This window comes from Oncorhynchus mykiss, chromosome 21, assembly GCF_013265735.2.
Source record: "Oncorhynchus mykiss isolate Arlee chromosome 21, USDA_OmykA_1.1, whole genome shotgun sequence".
Classification (NCBI taxonomy): domain Eukaryota; kingdom Metazoa; phylum Chordata; class Actinopteri; order Salmoniformes; family Salmonidae; genus Oncorhynchus; species Oncorhynchus mykiss.
This window is the reverse complement of record NC_048585.1, coordinates 61,651,037-61,668,194: the sequence shown is the minus strand read 5'-3', so window position 1 is coordinate 61,668,194 and position 17,158 is coordinate 61,651,037. Positions and strand designations below refer to the sequence as shown.

Here is a 17,158-nt window from a genome sequence, read left to right as displayed (position 1 = left end):
GTCGTTTCCATGTGATGGGGTAGTGGGACTGTGTGCCTGTCGTTTCCCTGTGATGGGGTAGTGGGACTGTGTGCCTGTCATTTCCCTGTGATGGAGGGGTAGTGGGACTGTGTGCCTGTCGTTTCCCTGTGATGGACTAGTGGGACTGTGTCCCTGTCGTTTCCCTGTGATGGAGGGGTAGTGGGACTGTGTGCCTGTCGTTTCCCTGTGATGGACTAGTGGGACTGTGTCCCTGTCGTTTCCCTGTGATGGAGGGGTAGTGGGACTGTGTGCCTGTCGTTTCCCTGTGATGGACTAGTGGGACTGTGTGCCTGTCATTTCCCTGTGATGGACTAGTGGGACTGTGTGCCTGTCGTTTCCCTGTGATGGGGTAGTGGGACTGTGTGCCTGTCGTTTCCCTGTGATGGGGTAGTGGGACTGTGTGCCTGTCGTTTCCCTGTGATGGGGTAGTGGGACTGTGTGCCTGTCGTTTCCCTGTGATGGAGGGGTAGTGGGACGGTGTCCCTGTCGTTTCCCTGTGATGGGGTAGTTGGACTGTGTTCCTGTCATTTCCCTGTGATGGAGGGGTAGTGGGACGGTGTGTCTGTCGTTTCCCTGTGATGGGGTAGTTGGACTGTGTCCCTGTCGTTTCCCTGTGATGGGGTAGTGGGACGGTGTGCCTGTCGTTTCCCTGTGATGGAGGGGTAGTGGGACTGTGTCCCTGTCGTTTCCCTGTGATGGGGTAGTGGGACTGTGTGCCTGTCGTTTCCCTGTGATGGAGGGGTAGTGGGAATGTGTCCCTGTTGTGTCCCTGTGATGGGGTAGTGGGACTGTGTGCCTGTCGTTTCCCTGTGATGGGGTAGTGGGACTGTGTCCCTGTCGTTTCCCTGTGATGGAGGGGTAGTGGGACTGTGTCCCTGTCGTTTCCCTGTGATGGAGGGGTAGTGGGACTGTGTGCCTGTCGTTTCCCTGTGATGGGGTAGTGGGACTGTGTGCCTGTCGTTTCCCTGTGATGGAGTAGTGGGACTGTGTGCCTGTCGTTTCCCTGTGATGGGGTAGTGGGACTGTGTCCCTGTCGTTTCCCTGTGATGGAGGGGTAGTGGGACGGTGTCCCTGTCGTTTCCCTGTGATGGGGTAGTTGGACTGTGTCCCTGTCGTTTCCCTGTGATGGAGGGGTAGTGGGACTGTGTGTCTGTCGTTTCCCTGTGATGGGGTAGTGGGACTGTGTCCCTGTCGTTTCCCTGTGATGGGGTAGTGGGACTGTGTGCCTGTCGTTTCCCTGTGATGGGGTAGTGGGACTGTGTCCCTGTCGTTTCCCTGTGATGGGGTAGTGGGACTGTGTCCCTGTCGTTTCCCTGTGATGGGGTAGTGGGACTGTGTGCCTGTCGTTTCCCTGTGATGGGGTAGTGGGACTGTGTCCCTGTCGTTTCCCTGTGATGGGGCAGTGGGACTGTGTCCCTGTTGTTTCCCTGTGATGGGGTAGTGGGACTGTGTCCCTGTGATGGGGTAGTGGGACTGTGTGCCTGTCGTTTCCCTGTGATGGGGTAGTGGGACTGTGTCCCTGTGATGGGGTAGTGGGACTGTGTGCCTGTCGTTTCCCTGTGATGGGGTAGTGGGACTGTGTGCCTGTCGTTTCCCTGTGATGGAGGGGTAGTGGGACTGTGTCCCTGTCGTTTCCCTGTGATGGAGGGGTAGTGGGACTGTGTCCCTGTCGTTTCCCTGTGATGGAGGGGTAGTGGGACTGTGTCCCTGTCGTTTCCCTGTGATGGAGGGGTAGTGGGACTGTGTGCCTGTCGTTTCCCTGTGATGGGGTAGTGGGACTGTGTCCCTGTTGTTTCCCTGTGATGGAGGGGTAGTGGAACTGTGTCCCTGTTGTTTCCCTGTGATGGAGGGGTAGTGGGACTGTGTCCCTGTCGTTTCCCTGTGATGGGGTAGTGGGACTGTGTCCCTGTTGTTTCCCTGTGATGGAGGGGTAGTGGGACTGTGTGCCTGTCGTTTCCCTGTGATGGAGTAGTGGGACTGTGTGCCTGTCGTTTCCCTGTGATGGGGTAGTGGGACTGTGTGCCTGTCGTTTCCCTGTGATGGGGTAGTGGGACTGTGTGCCTGTCGTTTCCCTGTGATGGAGGGGCAGTGGGACTGTGTCCCTGTCGTTTCCCTGTGATGGGGTAGTGGGACTGTGTCCCTGTCGTTTCCCTGTGATGGAGTAGTGGGACTGTGTGCCTGTCGTTTCCCTGTGATGGGGTAGTGGGACTGTGTCCCTGTCGTTTCCCTGTGATGGAGTAGTGGGACTGTGTCCCTGTCGTTTCCCTGTGATGGGGTAGTGGGACTGTGTCCCTGTCGTTTCCCTGTGATGGGGTAGTGGGACTGTGTCCCTGTCGTTTCCCTGTGATGGAGTAGTGGGACTGTGTCCCTGTCGTTTCCCTGTGATGGAGTAGTGGGACTGTGTCCCTGTCGTTTCCCTGTGATGGGGTAGTGGGACTGTGTCCCTGTGATGGGGTAGTGGGACTGTGTGCCTGTCGTTTCCCTGTGATGGAGTAGTGGGACTGTGTCCCTGTCGTTTCCCTGTGATGGAGGGGTAGTGGGACTGTGTCCCTGTCGTTTCCCTGTGATGGAGGGGTAGTGGGACTGTGTCCCTGTCGTTTCCCTGTGATGGAGGGGTAGTGGGACTGTGTCCCTGTCGTTTCCCTGTGATGGAGTAGTGGGACTGTGTGGGTGTCGTTTCCCTGTGATGGGGTAGTGGGACTGTGTGCCTGTCGTTTCCCTGTGATGGGGTAGTGGGACTGTGTGCCTGTCGTTTCCCTGTGATGGGGTAGTGGGACTGTGTGCCTGTCGTTTCCCTGTGATGGGGTAGTGGGACTGTGTGCCTGTCGTTTCCCTGTGATGGAGGGGTAGTGGGACTGTGTCCCTGTCGTTTCCCTGTGATGGAGGGGTAGTGGGACTGTGTCCCTGTCGTTTCCCTGTGATGGAGGGGTAGTGGGACTGTGTGCCTGTTGTTTCCCTGTGATGGGGTAGTGGGACTGTGTCCCTGTCGTTTCCCTGTGATGGGGTAGTGGTACTGTGTGCCTGTCGTTTCCCTGTGATGGGGTAGTGGGACTGTGTGCCTGTTGTTTCCCTGTGATGGGGTAGTGGGACTGTGTGCCTGTTGTTTCCCTGTGATGGGGTAGTGGGACTGTGTGCCTGTCGTTTCCCTGTGATGGAGGGGTAGTGGGACTGTGTGCCTGTTGTTTCCCTGTGATGGAGTAGTGGGACTGTGTGCCTGTCGTTTCCCTGTGATGGAGGGGTAGTGGGACTGTGTGCCTGTCGTTTCCCTGTGATGGGGTAGTGGTACTGTGTGCCTGTCGTTTCCCTGTGATGGGGTAGTGGGACTGTGTGCCTGCCATTTCCCTGTGATGGAGGGGTAGTGGTACTGTGTCCCTGTCGTTTCCCTGTGATGGGGTAGTGGGACGGTGCCTGTCGTTTCCCTGTGATGGAGGGGTAGTGGTACTGTGTCCCTGTCGTTTCCCTGTGATGGGGTAGTGGGACGGTGCCTGTCGTTTCCCTGTGATGGGGTAGTGGGACTGTGTCCCTGTTTTTTTCCCTGTGATGGGGTAGTGGGACTGTGTCCCTGTCGTTTCCCTGTGATGGAGGGGTAGTGGGACTGTGTGCCTGTCGTTTCCCTGTGATGGAGGGGTAGTGGGACTGTGTGCCTGTCGTTTCCCTGTGATGGGGTAGTGGGACTGTGTCCCTGTCGTTTCCCTGTGATGGAGGGGTAGTGGGACTGTGTGCCTGTCGTTTCCCTGTGATGGAGGGGTAGTGGGACTGTGTGCCTGTCGTTTCCCTGTGATGGGGTAGTGGGACTGTGTCCCTGTCGTTTCCCTGTGATGGAGGGGTAGTGGGACGGTGCCTGTCGTTTCCCTGTGATGGAGGGGTAGTGGGACTGTGTCCCTGTCGTTTCCCTGTGATGGGGTAGTGGGACTGTGCGCCTGTCGTTTCCCTGTGATTGGGTAGTGGGACTGTGTGCCTGTCGTTTCCCTGTGATGGAGGGGTAGTGGGACTGTGTGCCTGTCGTTTCCCTGTGATGGAGGGGTAGTGGGACTGTGTGCCTGTCGTTTCCCTGTGATGGGGTAGTGGGACTGTGTCCCTGTCGTTTCCCTGTGATGGACGGGTAGTGGGACTGTGTCCCTGTCGTTTCACTGTGATGGGGTAGTGGGACTGTGTCCCTGTCGTTTCACTGTGATGGGGTAGTGGGACTGTGTGCCTGTCGTTTCCCTGTGATGGAGGGGTAGTGGGACTGTGTCCCTGTCGTTTCCCTGTGATGGGGTAGTGGGACTGTGTCCCTGTCGTTTCCCTGTGATGGGGTAGTGGGACGGTGCCTGTCGTTTCCCTGTGATGGAGGGGTAGTGGGACTGTGTTCCTGTTGTTTCCCTGTGATGGAGGGGTAGTGGGACGGTGCCTGTCGTTTCCCTGTGATGGAGGGGTAGTGGGACTGTGCCTGTCGTTTCCCTGTGATGGGGTAGTGGGACTGTGTCCCTGTCGTTTCCCTGTGATGGGGTAGTGGGACTGTGTCCCTGTCGTTTCCCTGTGATGGGGTAGTGGGACTGTGTGCCTGTCGTTTCCCTGTGATGGGGTAGTGGGACTGTGTCCCTGTCGTTTCCCTGTGATGGGGTAGTGGGACTGTGTGCCTGTCGTTTCCCTGTGATGGAGGGGTAGTGGGACTGTGTGCCTGTCGTTTCCCTGTGATGGAGTAGTGGGACTGTGTGCCTGTCGTTTCCCTGTGATGGAGGGGTAGTGGGACTGTGTGCCTGTCATTTCACTGTGATGGGGTAGTGGGACTGTGTCCCTGTCGTTTCCCTGTGATGGGGTAGTGGGACTGTGTGCCTGTCATTTCACTGTGATGGGGTAGTGGGACTGTGTCCCTGTCGTTTCCCTGTGATGGGGTAGTGGGACTGTGTCCCTGTCGTTTCCCTGTGATGGGGTAGTGGGACTGTGTGCCTGTCGTTTCTCTGTGATGGAGTAGTGGGACTGTGTCCCTGTCGTTTCCCTGTGATGGGGTAGTGGGACGGTGCCTGTCGTTTCCCTGTGATGGAGGGGTAGTGGTACTGTGTCCCTGTCGTTTCCCTGTGATGGGGTAGTGGGACGGTGCCTGTCGTTTCCCTGTGATGGGGTAGTGGGACTGTGTCCCTGTTTTTTTCCCTGTGATGGGGTAGTGGGACTGTGTCCCTGTCGTTTCCCTGTGATGGAGGGGTAGTGGGACTGTGTGCCTGTCGTTTCCCTGTGATGGAGGGGTAGTGGGACTGTGTGCCTGTCGTTTCCCTGTGATGGAGGGGTAGTGGGACTGTGTGCCTGTCGTTTCCCTGTGATGGGGTAGTGGGACTGTGTCCCTGTCGTTTCCCTGTGATGGAGGGGTAGTGGGACTGTGTGCCTGTCGTTTCCCTGTGATGGAGGGGTAGTGGGACTGTGTGCCTGTCGTTTCCCTGTGATGGGGTAGTGGGACTGTGTCCCTGTCGTTTCCCTGTGATGGAGGGGTAGTGGGACGGTGCCTGTCGTTTCCCTGTGATGGAGGGGTAGTGGGACTGTGTCCCTGTCGTTTCCCTGTGATGGGGTAGTGGGACTGTGTGCCTGTCGTTTCCCTGTGATGGGGTAGTGGGACTGTGTGCCTGTCGTTTCCCTGTGATGGAGGGGTAGTGGGACTGTGTGCCTGTCGTTTCCCTGTGATGGAGGGGTAGTGGGACTGTGTGCCTGTCGTTTCCCTGTGATGGGGTAGTGGGACTGTGTGCCTGTCGTTTCCCTGTGATGGACGGGTAGTGGGACTGTGTCCCTGTCGTTTCACTGTGATGGGGTAGTGGGACTGTGTCCCTGTCGTTTCACTGTGATGGGGTAGTGGGACTGTGTGCCTGTCGTTTCCCTGTGATGGAGGGGTAGTGGGACTGTGTCCCTGTCGTTTCCCTGTGATGGGGTAGTGGGACTGTGTCCCTGTCGTTTCCCTGTGATGGGGTAGTGGGACGGTGCCTGTCGTTTCCCTGTGATGGAGGGGTAGTGGGACTGTGTTCCTGTTGTTTCCCTGTGATGGAGGGGTAGTGGGACGGTGCCTGTCGTTTCCCTGTGATGGAGGGGTAGTGGGACTGTGCCTGTCGTTTCCCTGTGATGGGGTAGTGGGACTGTGTCCCTGTCGTTTCCCTGTGATGGGGTATTGGGACTGTGTCCCTGTCGTTTCCCTGTGATGGGGTAGTGGGACTGTGTGCCTGTCGTTTCCCTGTGATGGGGTAGTGGGACTGTGTCCCTGTCGTTTCCCTGTGATGGGGTAGTGGGACTGTGTGCCTGTCGTTTCCCTGTGATGGAGGGGTAGTGGGACTGTGTGCCTGTCGTTTCCCTGTGATGGAGTAGTGGGACTGTGTTCCTGTCGTTTCCCTGTGATGGAGGGGTAGTGGGACTGTGTGCCTGTCATTTCACTGTGATGGGGTAGTGGGACTGTGTCCCTGTCGTTTCCCTGTGATGGGGTAGTGGGACTGTGTGCCTGTCATTTCACTGTGATGGGGTAGTGGGACTGTGTCCCTGTCGTTTCCCTGTGATGGGGTAGTGGGACTGTGTCCCTGTCGTTTCCCTGTGATGGGGTAGTGGGACTGTGTCCCTGTCGTTTCCATGTGATGGAGTAGTGGGACTGTGTCCCTGTCGTTTCCCTGTGATGGGGTAGTGGGACTGTGTGCCTGTCGTTTCCCTGTGATGGGGTAGTGGGACTGTGTGCCTGTCGTTTCCCTGTGATGGGGTAGTGGGACTGTGTGCCTGTCGTTTCCCTGTGATGGGGTAGTGGGACTGTGTCCCTGTCGTTTCCCTGTGATGGGGTAGTGGGACTGTGTGCCTGTCATTTCACTGTGATGGGGTAGTGGGACTGTGTCCCTGTCGTTTCCCTGTGATGGACGGGTAGTGGGACTGTGTGCCTGTCATTTCCCTGTGATGGGGTAGTGGGACGGTTCCTGTCGTTTCCCTGTGATGGGGTAGTGGGACTGTGTCCCTGTCGTTTCCCTGTGATGGGGTAGTGGGACTGTGTCCCTGTCGTTTCCCTGTGATGGACGGGTAGTGGGACTGTGTCCCTGTCGTTTCCCTGTGATGGGGTAGTGGGACTGTGTGCCTGTCGTTTCCCTGTGATGGGGTAGTGGGACTGTGTCCCTGTCGTTTCCCTGTGATGGACGGGTAGTGGGACTGTGTCCCTGTCGTTTCCCTGTGATGGGGTAGTGGGACTGTGTGCCTGTCGTTTCCCTGTGATGGAGGGGTAGTGGGACTGTGTGCCTGTCGTTTCCCTGTGATGGAGGGGTAGTGGGACTGTGTGCCTGTCGTTTCCCTGTGATGGGGTAGTGGGACTGTGTCCCTGTCGTTTCCCTGTGATGGAGGGGTAGTGGGACGGTGCCTGTCGTTTCCCTGTGATGGAGGGGTAGTGGGACTGTGTCCCTGTCGTTTCCCTGTGATGGGGTAGTGGGACTGTGTCCCTGTCGTTTCACTGTGATGGGGTAGTGGGACTGTGTGCCTGTCGTTTCCCTGTGATGGAGGGGTAGTGGGACTGTGTCCCTGTCGTTTCCCTGTGATGGGGTAGTGGGACTGTGTCCCTGTCGTTTCCCTGTGATGGGGTAGTGGGACGGTGCCTGTCGTTTCCCTGTGATGGAGGGTTAGTGGGACTGTGTTCCTGTTGTTTCCCTGTGATGGAGGGGTAGTGGGACGGTGCCTGTCGTTTCCCTGTGATGGAGGGGTAGTGGGACTGTGCCTGTCGTTTCCCTGTGATGGGGTAGTGGGACTGTGTCCCTGTCGTTTCCCTGTGATGGGGTAGAGGGACTGTGTCCCTGTCGTTTCCCTGTGATGGGGTAGTGGGACTGTGTGCCTGTCGTTTCCCTGTGATGGGGTAGTGGGACTGTGTCCCTGTCGTTTCCCTGTGATGGGGTAGTGGGACTGTGTGCCTGTCGTTTCCCTGTGATGGAGGGGTAGTGGGACTGTGTGCCTGTCGTTTCCCTGTGATGGAGTAGTGGGACTGTGTTCCTGTCGTTTCCCTGTGATGGAGGGGTAGTGGGACTGTGTGCCTGTCATTTCACTGTGATGGGGTAGTGGGACTGTGTCCCTGTCGTTTCCCTGTGATGGGGTAGTGGGACTGTGTGCCTGTCATTTCACTGTGATGGGGTAGTGGGACTGTGTCCCTGTCGTTTCCCTGTGATGGGGTAGTGGGACTGTGTCCCTGTCGTTTCCCTGTGATGGGGTAGTGGGACTGTGTCCCTGTCGTTTCCATGTGATGGAGTAGTGGGACTGTGTCCCTGTCGTTTCCCTGTGATGGGGTAGTGGGACTGTGTGCCTGTCGTTTCCCTGTGATGGGGTAGTGGGACTGTGTGCCTGTCGTTTCCCTGTGATGGGGTAGTGGGACTGTGTGCCTGTCGTTTCCCTGTGATGGGGTAGTGGGACTGTGTCCCTGTCGTTTCCCTGTGATGGGGTAGTGGGACTGTGTGCCTGTCATTTCACTGTGATGGGGTAGTGGGACTGTGTCCCTGTCGTTTCCCTGTGATGGACGGGTAGTGGGACTGTGTGCCTGTCATTTCCCTGTGATGGGGTAGTGGGACGGTGCCTGTCGTTTCCCTGTGATGGGGTAGTGGGACTGTGTCCCTGTCGTTTCCCTGTGATGGGGTAGTGGGACTGTGTCCCTGTCGTTTCCCTGTGATGGACGGGTAGTGGGACTGTGTCCCTGTCGTTTCCCTGTGATGGGGTAGTGGGACTGTGTGCCTGTCGTTTCCCTGTGATGGGGTAGTGGGACTGTGTCCCTGTCGTTTCCCTGTGATGGACGGGTAGTGGGACTGTGTCCCTGTCGTTTCCCTGTGATGGGGTAGTGGGACTGTGTGCCTGTCGTTTCCCTGTGATGGGGTAGTGGGACTGTGTCCCTGTCGTTTCCCTGTGATGGACGGGTAGTGGGACTGTGCCTATCCTTCTCCTCCTGCCACATCTCTCCATCCTTCTCCTCCTGCCACATCTCTCCATCCTTCTCCTCCTGCCACATCTCTCCATCCTTCTCCTCCTGCCACATATCTCCATCCTTCTCCTCCTGCCACATCTCTCCATCCTTCTCTTCCTGCCACATCTCTCCATCCTTCTCCTCCTGCCACATCTCTCCATCCTTCTCCTCCTGCCACATCTCTCCATCCTTCTCCTCCTGCCACATCTCTCCATCCTTCTCCTCCTGCCTCATCTCTATTCATATCTCCATGTCTGGTGGAATACTCAACAGTGGTGCTGATTTGAACCTGGGTCCCTCCTGCATGCATTAAAACAGTGTCAGCCCTATGACCTCAAGCCTATAACATTAGCTTGAGGAGCTAACACATAATTTATAACTTGGTCAGTTGCTTAACTGTGAATGTTATGCAGTAGGGCTAGAGTTCCCCCATCTGGTGAAAAAATGTTCATGCAATGTCTTTCTATCTACAGCTCTGTTTTCATTTGGTCGGGTCTGTGTGTTGTGGGAGGAGTGAAATAAACTAAAGAGCACATCGGTTTAACTTTGTTTTACCACAGAGAGAACATATGGTAGTGAGAGGAAGCCAAGTGGCCGGGAGTGGGAGGTGGAACGTGATGGATTTTGGCTGACATTTGGCTAATTTTCTCATCGATTAAACATTTAATCTCAATACAGTTTTCTGTCAACCAAAACTAGAATATGTTACGAACAGAGTGGACTAAGTTTTGTAGACACTGCCTTTTGCCAAAGGTGTAAAAAAAAAGAAAAGTGCGTTGTTTAGGAGTGAAAATGGGAATCGAGTTATTGCACATGCGCAGTTCATAGTAAGCGTTCCCTAACGGAAATATGCAAACTTCTGCTTAGAACACGCCAATAGGTTCTCGCTAGTTTATGCTTGGCTCCGCCCACTATGACTCGTTTGGAAACGACAGGCTGTGGTCTATCTTGGTTTATGTTATAAAAAAATTATCATCTTTGGTCAAGCGTCCGGGAGCCGCCGGAAAAGAGAGAAATTCAGTAAACTAGGAGATATCTACATAGAAAACAAACGAAAAAATAAGGAAAGGTATGTCACAAAAACATATTTCAGATGACAGAAGAGATTTTGTTGTTCATATCTTTGATTTTAAAACGGACAACACCGTCCGTCTGGAAGTAGAAACTGTCGGTTTGGCCTCTGCGAAACAGGAAATCCAACATGGCGGGCTGATTGTTTGCGGAAAGTTGAAGCAGCAAAGCCAAGTAACTAGTTAAACCTTCACAGCCTAGTCAACAACCAATGTTGTGGTTTTTCCTGTGAAAATCTGTATAATACATTACATATTTGGTGAAGGGCCCAATATCTTTGGATGTAGCACGTGCACATGATTGTTTGGCTAGCAATGCTAATCGGCTAACTGTTTGTTAGCCTGTGAAACGCATAACACTAACGTGAGTTACTTCATTTCTGTTAGTGAAGTTCTACACATTGGCAGAATTGTTCTTATTTGTGAATTTGCATGGCTATCGATTCTGAATTTGTGTTGTGAAAGGCATTTTGCAAGTTGTACCACTAGCTAGTTGGTTAGCTGGTTGTCTCGCCGCCAGCTGATGACTAATGATTTTCAGCCAGTTGAGGACACGGCCATCCGCTCTTTTTTTTTCCCCCAAGAAGCATATGGCGTTTTTAAAAGATACGACTTTTACGTCCAGTTTTTTATATTTCTTTTGAATTTGATTCGATTTGTTGTTGTAGATAAAATCTCCAACCAACGTTATTGCTTGCAGGTGAACAGTTACATTGTAGCCTGCTTATTTTTTAACAAACGATTGTTCTGTAAGGGGAAGTGTTAAGAGCCCCGACACCTAGTCTGAACGTTACGCCTTGATCTGACCGACATCAATGCAGCGTAATACATTCTGCAGTCAAACTTTTTTCATTATGCAATCCAAAATGTTTTGTGGATATGTGTGCAGCAGAAATTCAATATTCACCCTTTTTCTACTGTTTCTTTAAGTCTACGCTATGGATAAATCCAACGTATGCATCACAACGAACGCACCGCAACTGCCTCTGCAATGCAATGCTGCTGAGTTCCATTGGAAGTGAATGTACCTCTGGTGTACCATGACACCTTGTGCACGGCCAGTTGCTTTAAAACCTCTTAAGGATCCGCCCCTTTAAAAAAAAATGTTCGCTGAAATGACATACCTACCGGACTGACTACTCCCGTTTTGTATGCAAGCTTGCAAAATAAATGTAGAAATCTATATTATTCAATTATTGCACTCACACTGCTTGCCCGCCAACCAGCGTCTGCATTGTTAAGGCTTAAATAGAAGTCAGAGAAGTAAAGCTTATTAAACATTGGTGATACTATCAAGAGAAGTGTGCGGTTTCCGTTTTCCTTCAGACTGATCCAATGAACCATTGCATTTCTGTTCAAATTTTTGTATCAAGTCTGCCCAATTGTGCCTAATTGGTTTGTTAATACATCTTCAAGTTCATAATTGTTCACTCTCCTCAAACAATAGCATGGTATTATTTCACTGTAATAGCTACTGTAAATTGAACAGTACAGTTAGATGAACAAGAATTTAAGCTTTCTGCCCATATCAGATATGTCTATGTCCTGGGAAATGTTCTTGTTACTTACAACCTCATGCTAATCACAGTAGCCTACGTTAGCTCAACAGACGCACAGAGGGGGACCCACCGATCACGTAGAGGTTTTAAAACTGTATGTGTTTTCTCTGCAGAAGTTAATTTAATCGGGAGGCGAACTGCACCGCTGCGACTCGTCTGCTGGACTAGGTTTCAGTCTGTGTTCCATGCATTGAATTTTGAATTATTATTATTATTATAATTTTTTTTAAACTTGTGAGTTGCATTGCTTACAAGTAGTAAACAACTGATTTGTGCTAATGTGTAGCGTTAGCAAAACGGTACGCAGCATCATCTGGTTGTGAGAGCAACAACAGTCGCCTTCTGCTACTATTTCTGTCATACGGTCGGCCGCGTACGTTTGATATTTCCAACGTACCACACAGAAACGCAACTGCCTCTGCCTAGCAACGCGCCGTTACGTTGGAAACGAATGTAATTCTGGTGATACCAAAAATGCGATGTCGCTGTCGACAGCGTACCTCTAATTCAGTGGTAACTTGTGTTCGCGGTGTGTTCTTCTAAAACCCTAAAGGTTAAATGAATAAATCAACTTTTTTAAATTTAGATTTAGGGTAACCCACACGGCCATGTTTCCATGTTCACGGAAGACTGTCCGAAAACACGTGTGTAAATGTGTTGTTGCTGTCTACAACTGGGATGAAACGGGTTAAATCATTATTATTCTATTTGTTAAATTATTTGGATGTGAGATTTATGTTTCTAGAATCGTACCGGCAATTTTGATAATTCTATTTATTGTTTAGGTGGATTATTTTGTCTCATTTGGCTCCTGGAACCAATGAACCTTTTAAACAGAACATGTAAGGTTCTTGAACTATAAGGACTAAAGTTAGGCCCCGTTCGTCCAGCATTGGGCTTAATAATAATAACTACAACGTTTCTCGCTAATAGATGTTGCTTTATTTTATCAAGATTATAGGCTTCGTTCCACTGCAACATTGTAGAATTTTGTATTAACATAGTACAATGTATTTATATATTGTATTTATATATACTTTATATATGTTACTTTAGCTGAATCTGATCCGCCAACTGTTACTTTAGCTGAATCTGATCCGCCAACTGTTACTTTAGCTGAATCTGATCCGCCAACTGTTACTTTAGCTGAATCTGATCCGCCAACTGTTACTTTAGCTGAATCTGATCCGCCAACTGTTACTTTAGCTGAATCTGATCCGCCAACTGTTACTTTAGCTGAATCTGATCCGCCAACTGTTACTTCAGCTAAATCTGATCCACAACTGTTACTTCAGCTGAATCTGATCCGCCAACTGTTACTTCAGCTGAATCTGATCCACAACTGTTACTTTAGCTGAATCTGATCCACAACTGTTACTTTAGCTGAATCTGATCCACAACTGTTACTTCAGCTGAATCTGATCCGCCAACTGTTACTTTAGCTGAATCTGATCCGCAACTGTTACTTCAGCTAAATCTGATCCGCAACTGTTACTTCAGCTGAATCTGATCCACAACTGTTACTTTAGCTGAATCTGATCCGCCAACTGTTACTTTAGCTGAATCTGATCCGCCAACTGTTACTTTAGCTGAATCTGATCCGCCAACTGTTACTTCAGCTGAATCTGATCCACAACTGTTACTTTAGCTGAATCTGATCCGCCAACTGTTACTTTAGCTGAATCTGATCCACAACTGTTACTTTAGCTGAATCTGATCCGCCAACTGTTACTTTAGCTGAATCTGATCCGCCAACTGTTACTTTAGCTGAATCTGATCCGCCAACTGTTACTTTAGCTACAGTAGTATTTGATACAAGCCCTGTTTTGAATTTCTGAATTGACTGTCTTTGTTTATCCTTTCCTTTTTGGTCAATGTCGCTATTATAGTATATTATAAATTGTTGTACATGACATGAAGTATCAATATCAGTTGTTGTTAATGTCTAATCTTTGTTAGAAAGCTGTTCACCTTCTTTCAAATTTCACTAAAACTGTGTGTTAAGTTTGTATGTTTTTACAATGACCACCTATCCCCCCCCCCTTCCTGTCTGTTCCCTGTTTGCTTTCTCCAGTGAAGACACATGAACAATCCTCTGCTCTGTCTAGACCTAACCAACAGAAACCCGATGTTCTAGAAGTTGTGCTAGAACAGTTTGACCTGGATCGGAACTGATTTTGAAAGTGCTTGTGTGAAACAAAATGGAAACTGACCAAACTGATCAATCCCTTTAAAAAGCCAGTCTTGTGTTCCAGTTTGATTACTACTGTCTATAGCCCTGTCACAGGACGAGCCAGAGAGAAGACCAACCAATAATCCTCCTCCTCCTCTGTGTCTTTCTCCTCTCCCAACTCTTTCAGCTTTGCGTTGCTATTGGAGCGTTGTGCTGCTCCCCTTTCGAGCCCGCTGAGTCTGATTGGAGGGCTGGGAGTTGGAATCCCGCCCCCGCAGCGCCTCTTATGCCACTCCTCCCTGCTTCTGGCCCAGCTCAAAGCACAGCTCGCCATCAATCAGCTCGTTGCCGCGGGAAACATCGCCAACGCCGTTACCTGCGCCAACCATCCACTACCCTCCCCTCACCCCCATCCTCCTCTTGCCCTCTTCCTCAACCTCTTGAAAGCGGCATCCACCACCAATAACATGTACCATCCCCTATATAAGCCGTTAGGGGGTCAGTACTCTTCACAAGCCCAGAGAACACCAGCTCAGATGGGGCGGTATGGACTCACACAAGCCCAGTCCGGGATGGACCCTCTGTTGGCCTCACGCCTGGGTCTGGGCCCTGTCTCTGCTGGTGGTTCCTCTGGTTTTTCCAGCCAGGGGGGCATGATGTCCTCGATGGGGTACAACCTGGGGCAGAGATCAACCGGGATGACCCCGGAGTTGGAGATAGACCACCACATCCGCTGGGCCAGAGAGGACGTGAGACTGCTCAGCCAGATGGTGCAGCAGAAACAGAACCAGCAGACCCAAATGAATCTTCGCCTGAATCGCAACCCCGGGGATGACCTTTCGTCTAGGGTAGGGATGGGTAGCTACACCTCTGGCCGGTCCTGCAGCGACCAGCAGAGCTCCATGGCCTCCTGGTCTGGCCACGTGACCCAGTCTGCTTCCTCTAAGCTCTTCTCCTCCCCCCTCTCTCAGTCGTCCCCTTCCACCTCCCAGATGTACCAAAGCCAAACCTCTGGGTTTGGTGGTGCGGGAGAGCCGGGACCCACCTCAATGGGTTCTGAGGCGCCCCTGAGTGTCTCCGCCTCGTCTGGCACCGATCCTCCAGCCCGGTACACACCAGAGTCCGCCAGCAACATCCTGGCGAGTTTTGGCTTGTCCAACGAGGACTTGGAGCTCCTGAGCCACTATCCAGACGATCAGCTGACCCCAGACAACCTGCCCTTCATCCTCAGAGACATCTGCATCCGTAAGGCCAATAGAAACATGGATGTGGACCATCGGCATGACAACAGACCCAGCCCGGGGACGGACCACTTAGGTGGAGGACGGAGCAAAGTTATCGATTATGGAAGTACTGATGCTTCTAAATACGACAGTTATGACAATATTCGATCCAATAGTTACGGCGGACAAGATCCGCTCCCGAAAGAGTCGATGAAATACGCTGTCGGAGACTCTCCAAGTGGGCACACCGGGACACCGTACGGCACTGTTGGAAGATCCATGACCTCAGGCCTTCCCGAGCAACAGCAGATTTGCAGCGCTGCAGTCCAGAGTTATATCTCTCTCCCCAAGAGTGACAACGACACTCGTATCGGTCTTCCTCCGCCTTCCAGCCTAACCCAAAAGACCCTCAAAACCCACGACTTATCTAAAGCGGCACCCAAACCTATGAACATCCCTGTCCACGGCGGAGACCAAGGACTCGACCGACTCCTCTCATCTCAGAATCGAGGCACTGCTCGAGGCCAGGTTCAGCCTCGGTCCGACCTGGTGGTTCTTAGTGGTGGAGTTGGAGGAGATGCAAGACTCAAGATCGGAGGTATCCCAGTGGGGATTCCTCCCCCCACGCCACCCCTCATGTGGCCTCCCCTATTCCCCGTAATGAATCCGTCGGTTCCCCCTCCCGGTCACGTTCCGGTGACTTGTCCGCCTCCCCTGATGGGTCCGCCTCCCCTGGTGGGTCCGCCTCCCCTGGTGGGTCCGCCTCCCCGGATGGGTCCGCCTCCCCGGATGGGTCCGCCTCCCCTGGTGGGTCCGCCTCCCCGGGTGGGTCCGCCTCCCCGGGTGGGTCCGCCTCCGTCGATGTTCCAGCAGATCAACATCCCACCCCCAACGTTGATGATGCCGACGAGGTTGCCGGCTCCGACCACGATGAGCGATTACTCCGCAGCTTCTCCCAGAATCTTTCCTCATACCTGTTCTCTCTGTAACGTAGAATGTGCCCAGCTAAAGGTGAGTTTTTCGTCATACTATAACCTGAGTTTTTTGTCATACTGTCTTGACCAGACCTGGGTTGAGATACCATTTCAAATACTTTGAGTGTTTTTTCTCTAGCCCAAGGGGCTGTTCAATCCTGGTCCTCGAAGGCCCGAAACACAACATTTTGTTTTTGCTTCTACCTGGTATCCCGGGTCTGAATCAGTCCCAGATAATTAAACGGGTGTTTTGGCCCTCCGATGACATCCCTGCTCCAGCCTGCCTTGATTGCAGTTTCAGGAGTTTAATCAAAGCAAATTAAAAATGATTTGTAATGTCAAATGGTATGTGAACCCAGGTCTTGGACCCCCTTCGTACTGACTTTTTTGGTTTTGTGTAACTTTGAAACTCTTTGAACCTCATGTTGTATCTCAAGACTTCTCTCGTTGAATGTGTTTCCATTTTGTTAATTCAAAAAACCTAAGTCTAGCTATGATGCGATTATCACTCGTTGACCCCTGACCCCCCCCCCCCACAATGCACGGTGAGTTGAGATGTACTAAAACAGATGGAAATAATGTGAAAATGCTTTTTAGACTAAAATATTAGCGAATTGCTTGCGTGTACTCGAGGAATATGTAAACATTAAATCCTGGACAGCATTCAACATTATATTGTAATTATTATATGTCATGAGATTTCTTTTTATTTTTTATAGATCTTTTTTTTTTAAATATTGTAATTGTATTTGTATATAAATGCCTTGTTGACTTTATAAGACATTGAGTTTAATGTGTGACTTTCGATGACCATGATTTGCCCGAGGCAGACGGGTGTTTTCAAGATTTTTTTTGACTCTGTATAAACAGTTACCCTCGTTCTATCAATAGGCCTTTACCGTGGTCAATTAATGAATGATTTAGCTAACTATGCCACATGTATCTATCTCTCTATATCTCTAGATCTATCGATATCTATATCTATCTCTATGTATCTATATATCTATATCTATCCATATCTCTATATCTATCTCTATCTATCTATATCTCTCTATATATATATATCTCTATATCTATATCTCTCTATATATCTCTATCTATCCATATCTCTATCTCTATATATCTCTATCTCACTCGAACCCCTGGATATACCATATCCCCTATGTCATTACACAGTATAAACCAATGACAGTAACTCTCACCACATACTCCTCTACTAACTTT

General features: G+C 51.2%; 1 protein-coding gene across 3 annotated transcripts in view; it reads left to right on the top strand.

The window, feature by feature from the left end:
• The window catches only part of LOC110500799 (mucin-12), a 108,560-nt gene that overhangs the window by 26,584 nt on the left and 64,818 nt on the right, over nucleotides 1-17,158 (top strand). For all 3 annotated transcript variants that reach the window (XM_036958339.1, XM_036958338.1, XM_036958337.1), the window contains exon 2: nucleotides 13,925-15,971. In XM_036958339.1, coding sequence (XP_036814234.1) covers nucleotides 13,925-15,971 — 2,047 coding nt within the window. The remainder of the gene's footprint in view (nucleotides 1-13,924; nucleotides 15,972-17,158) is intronic.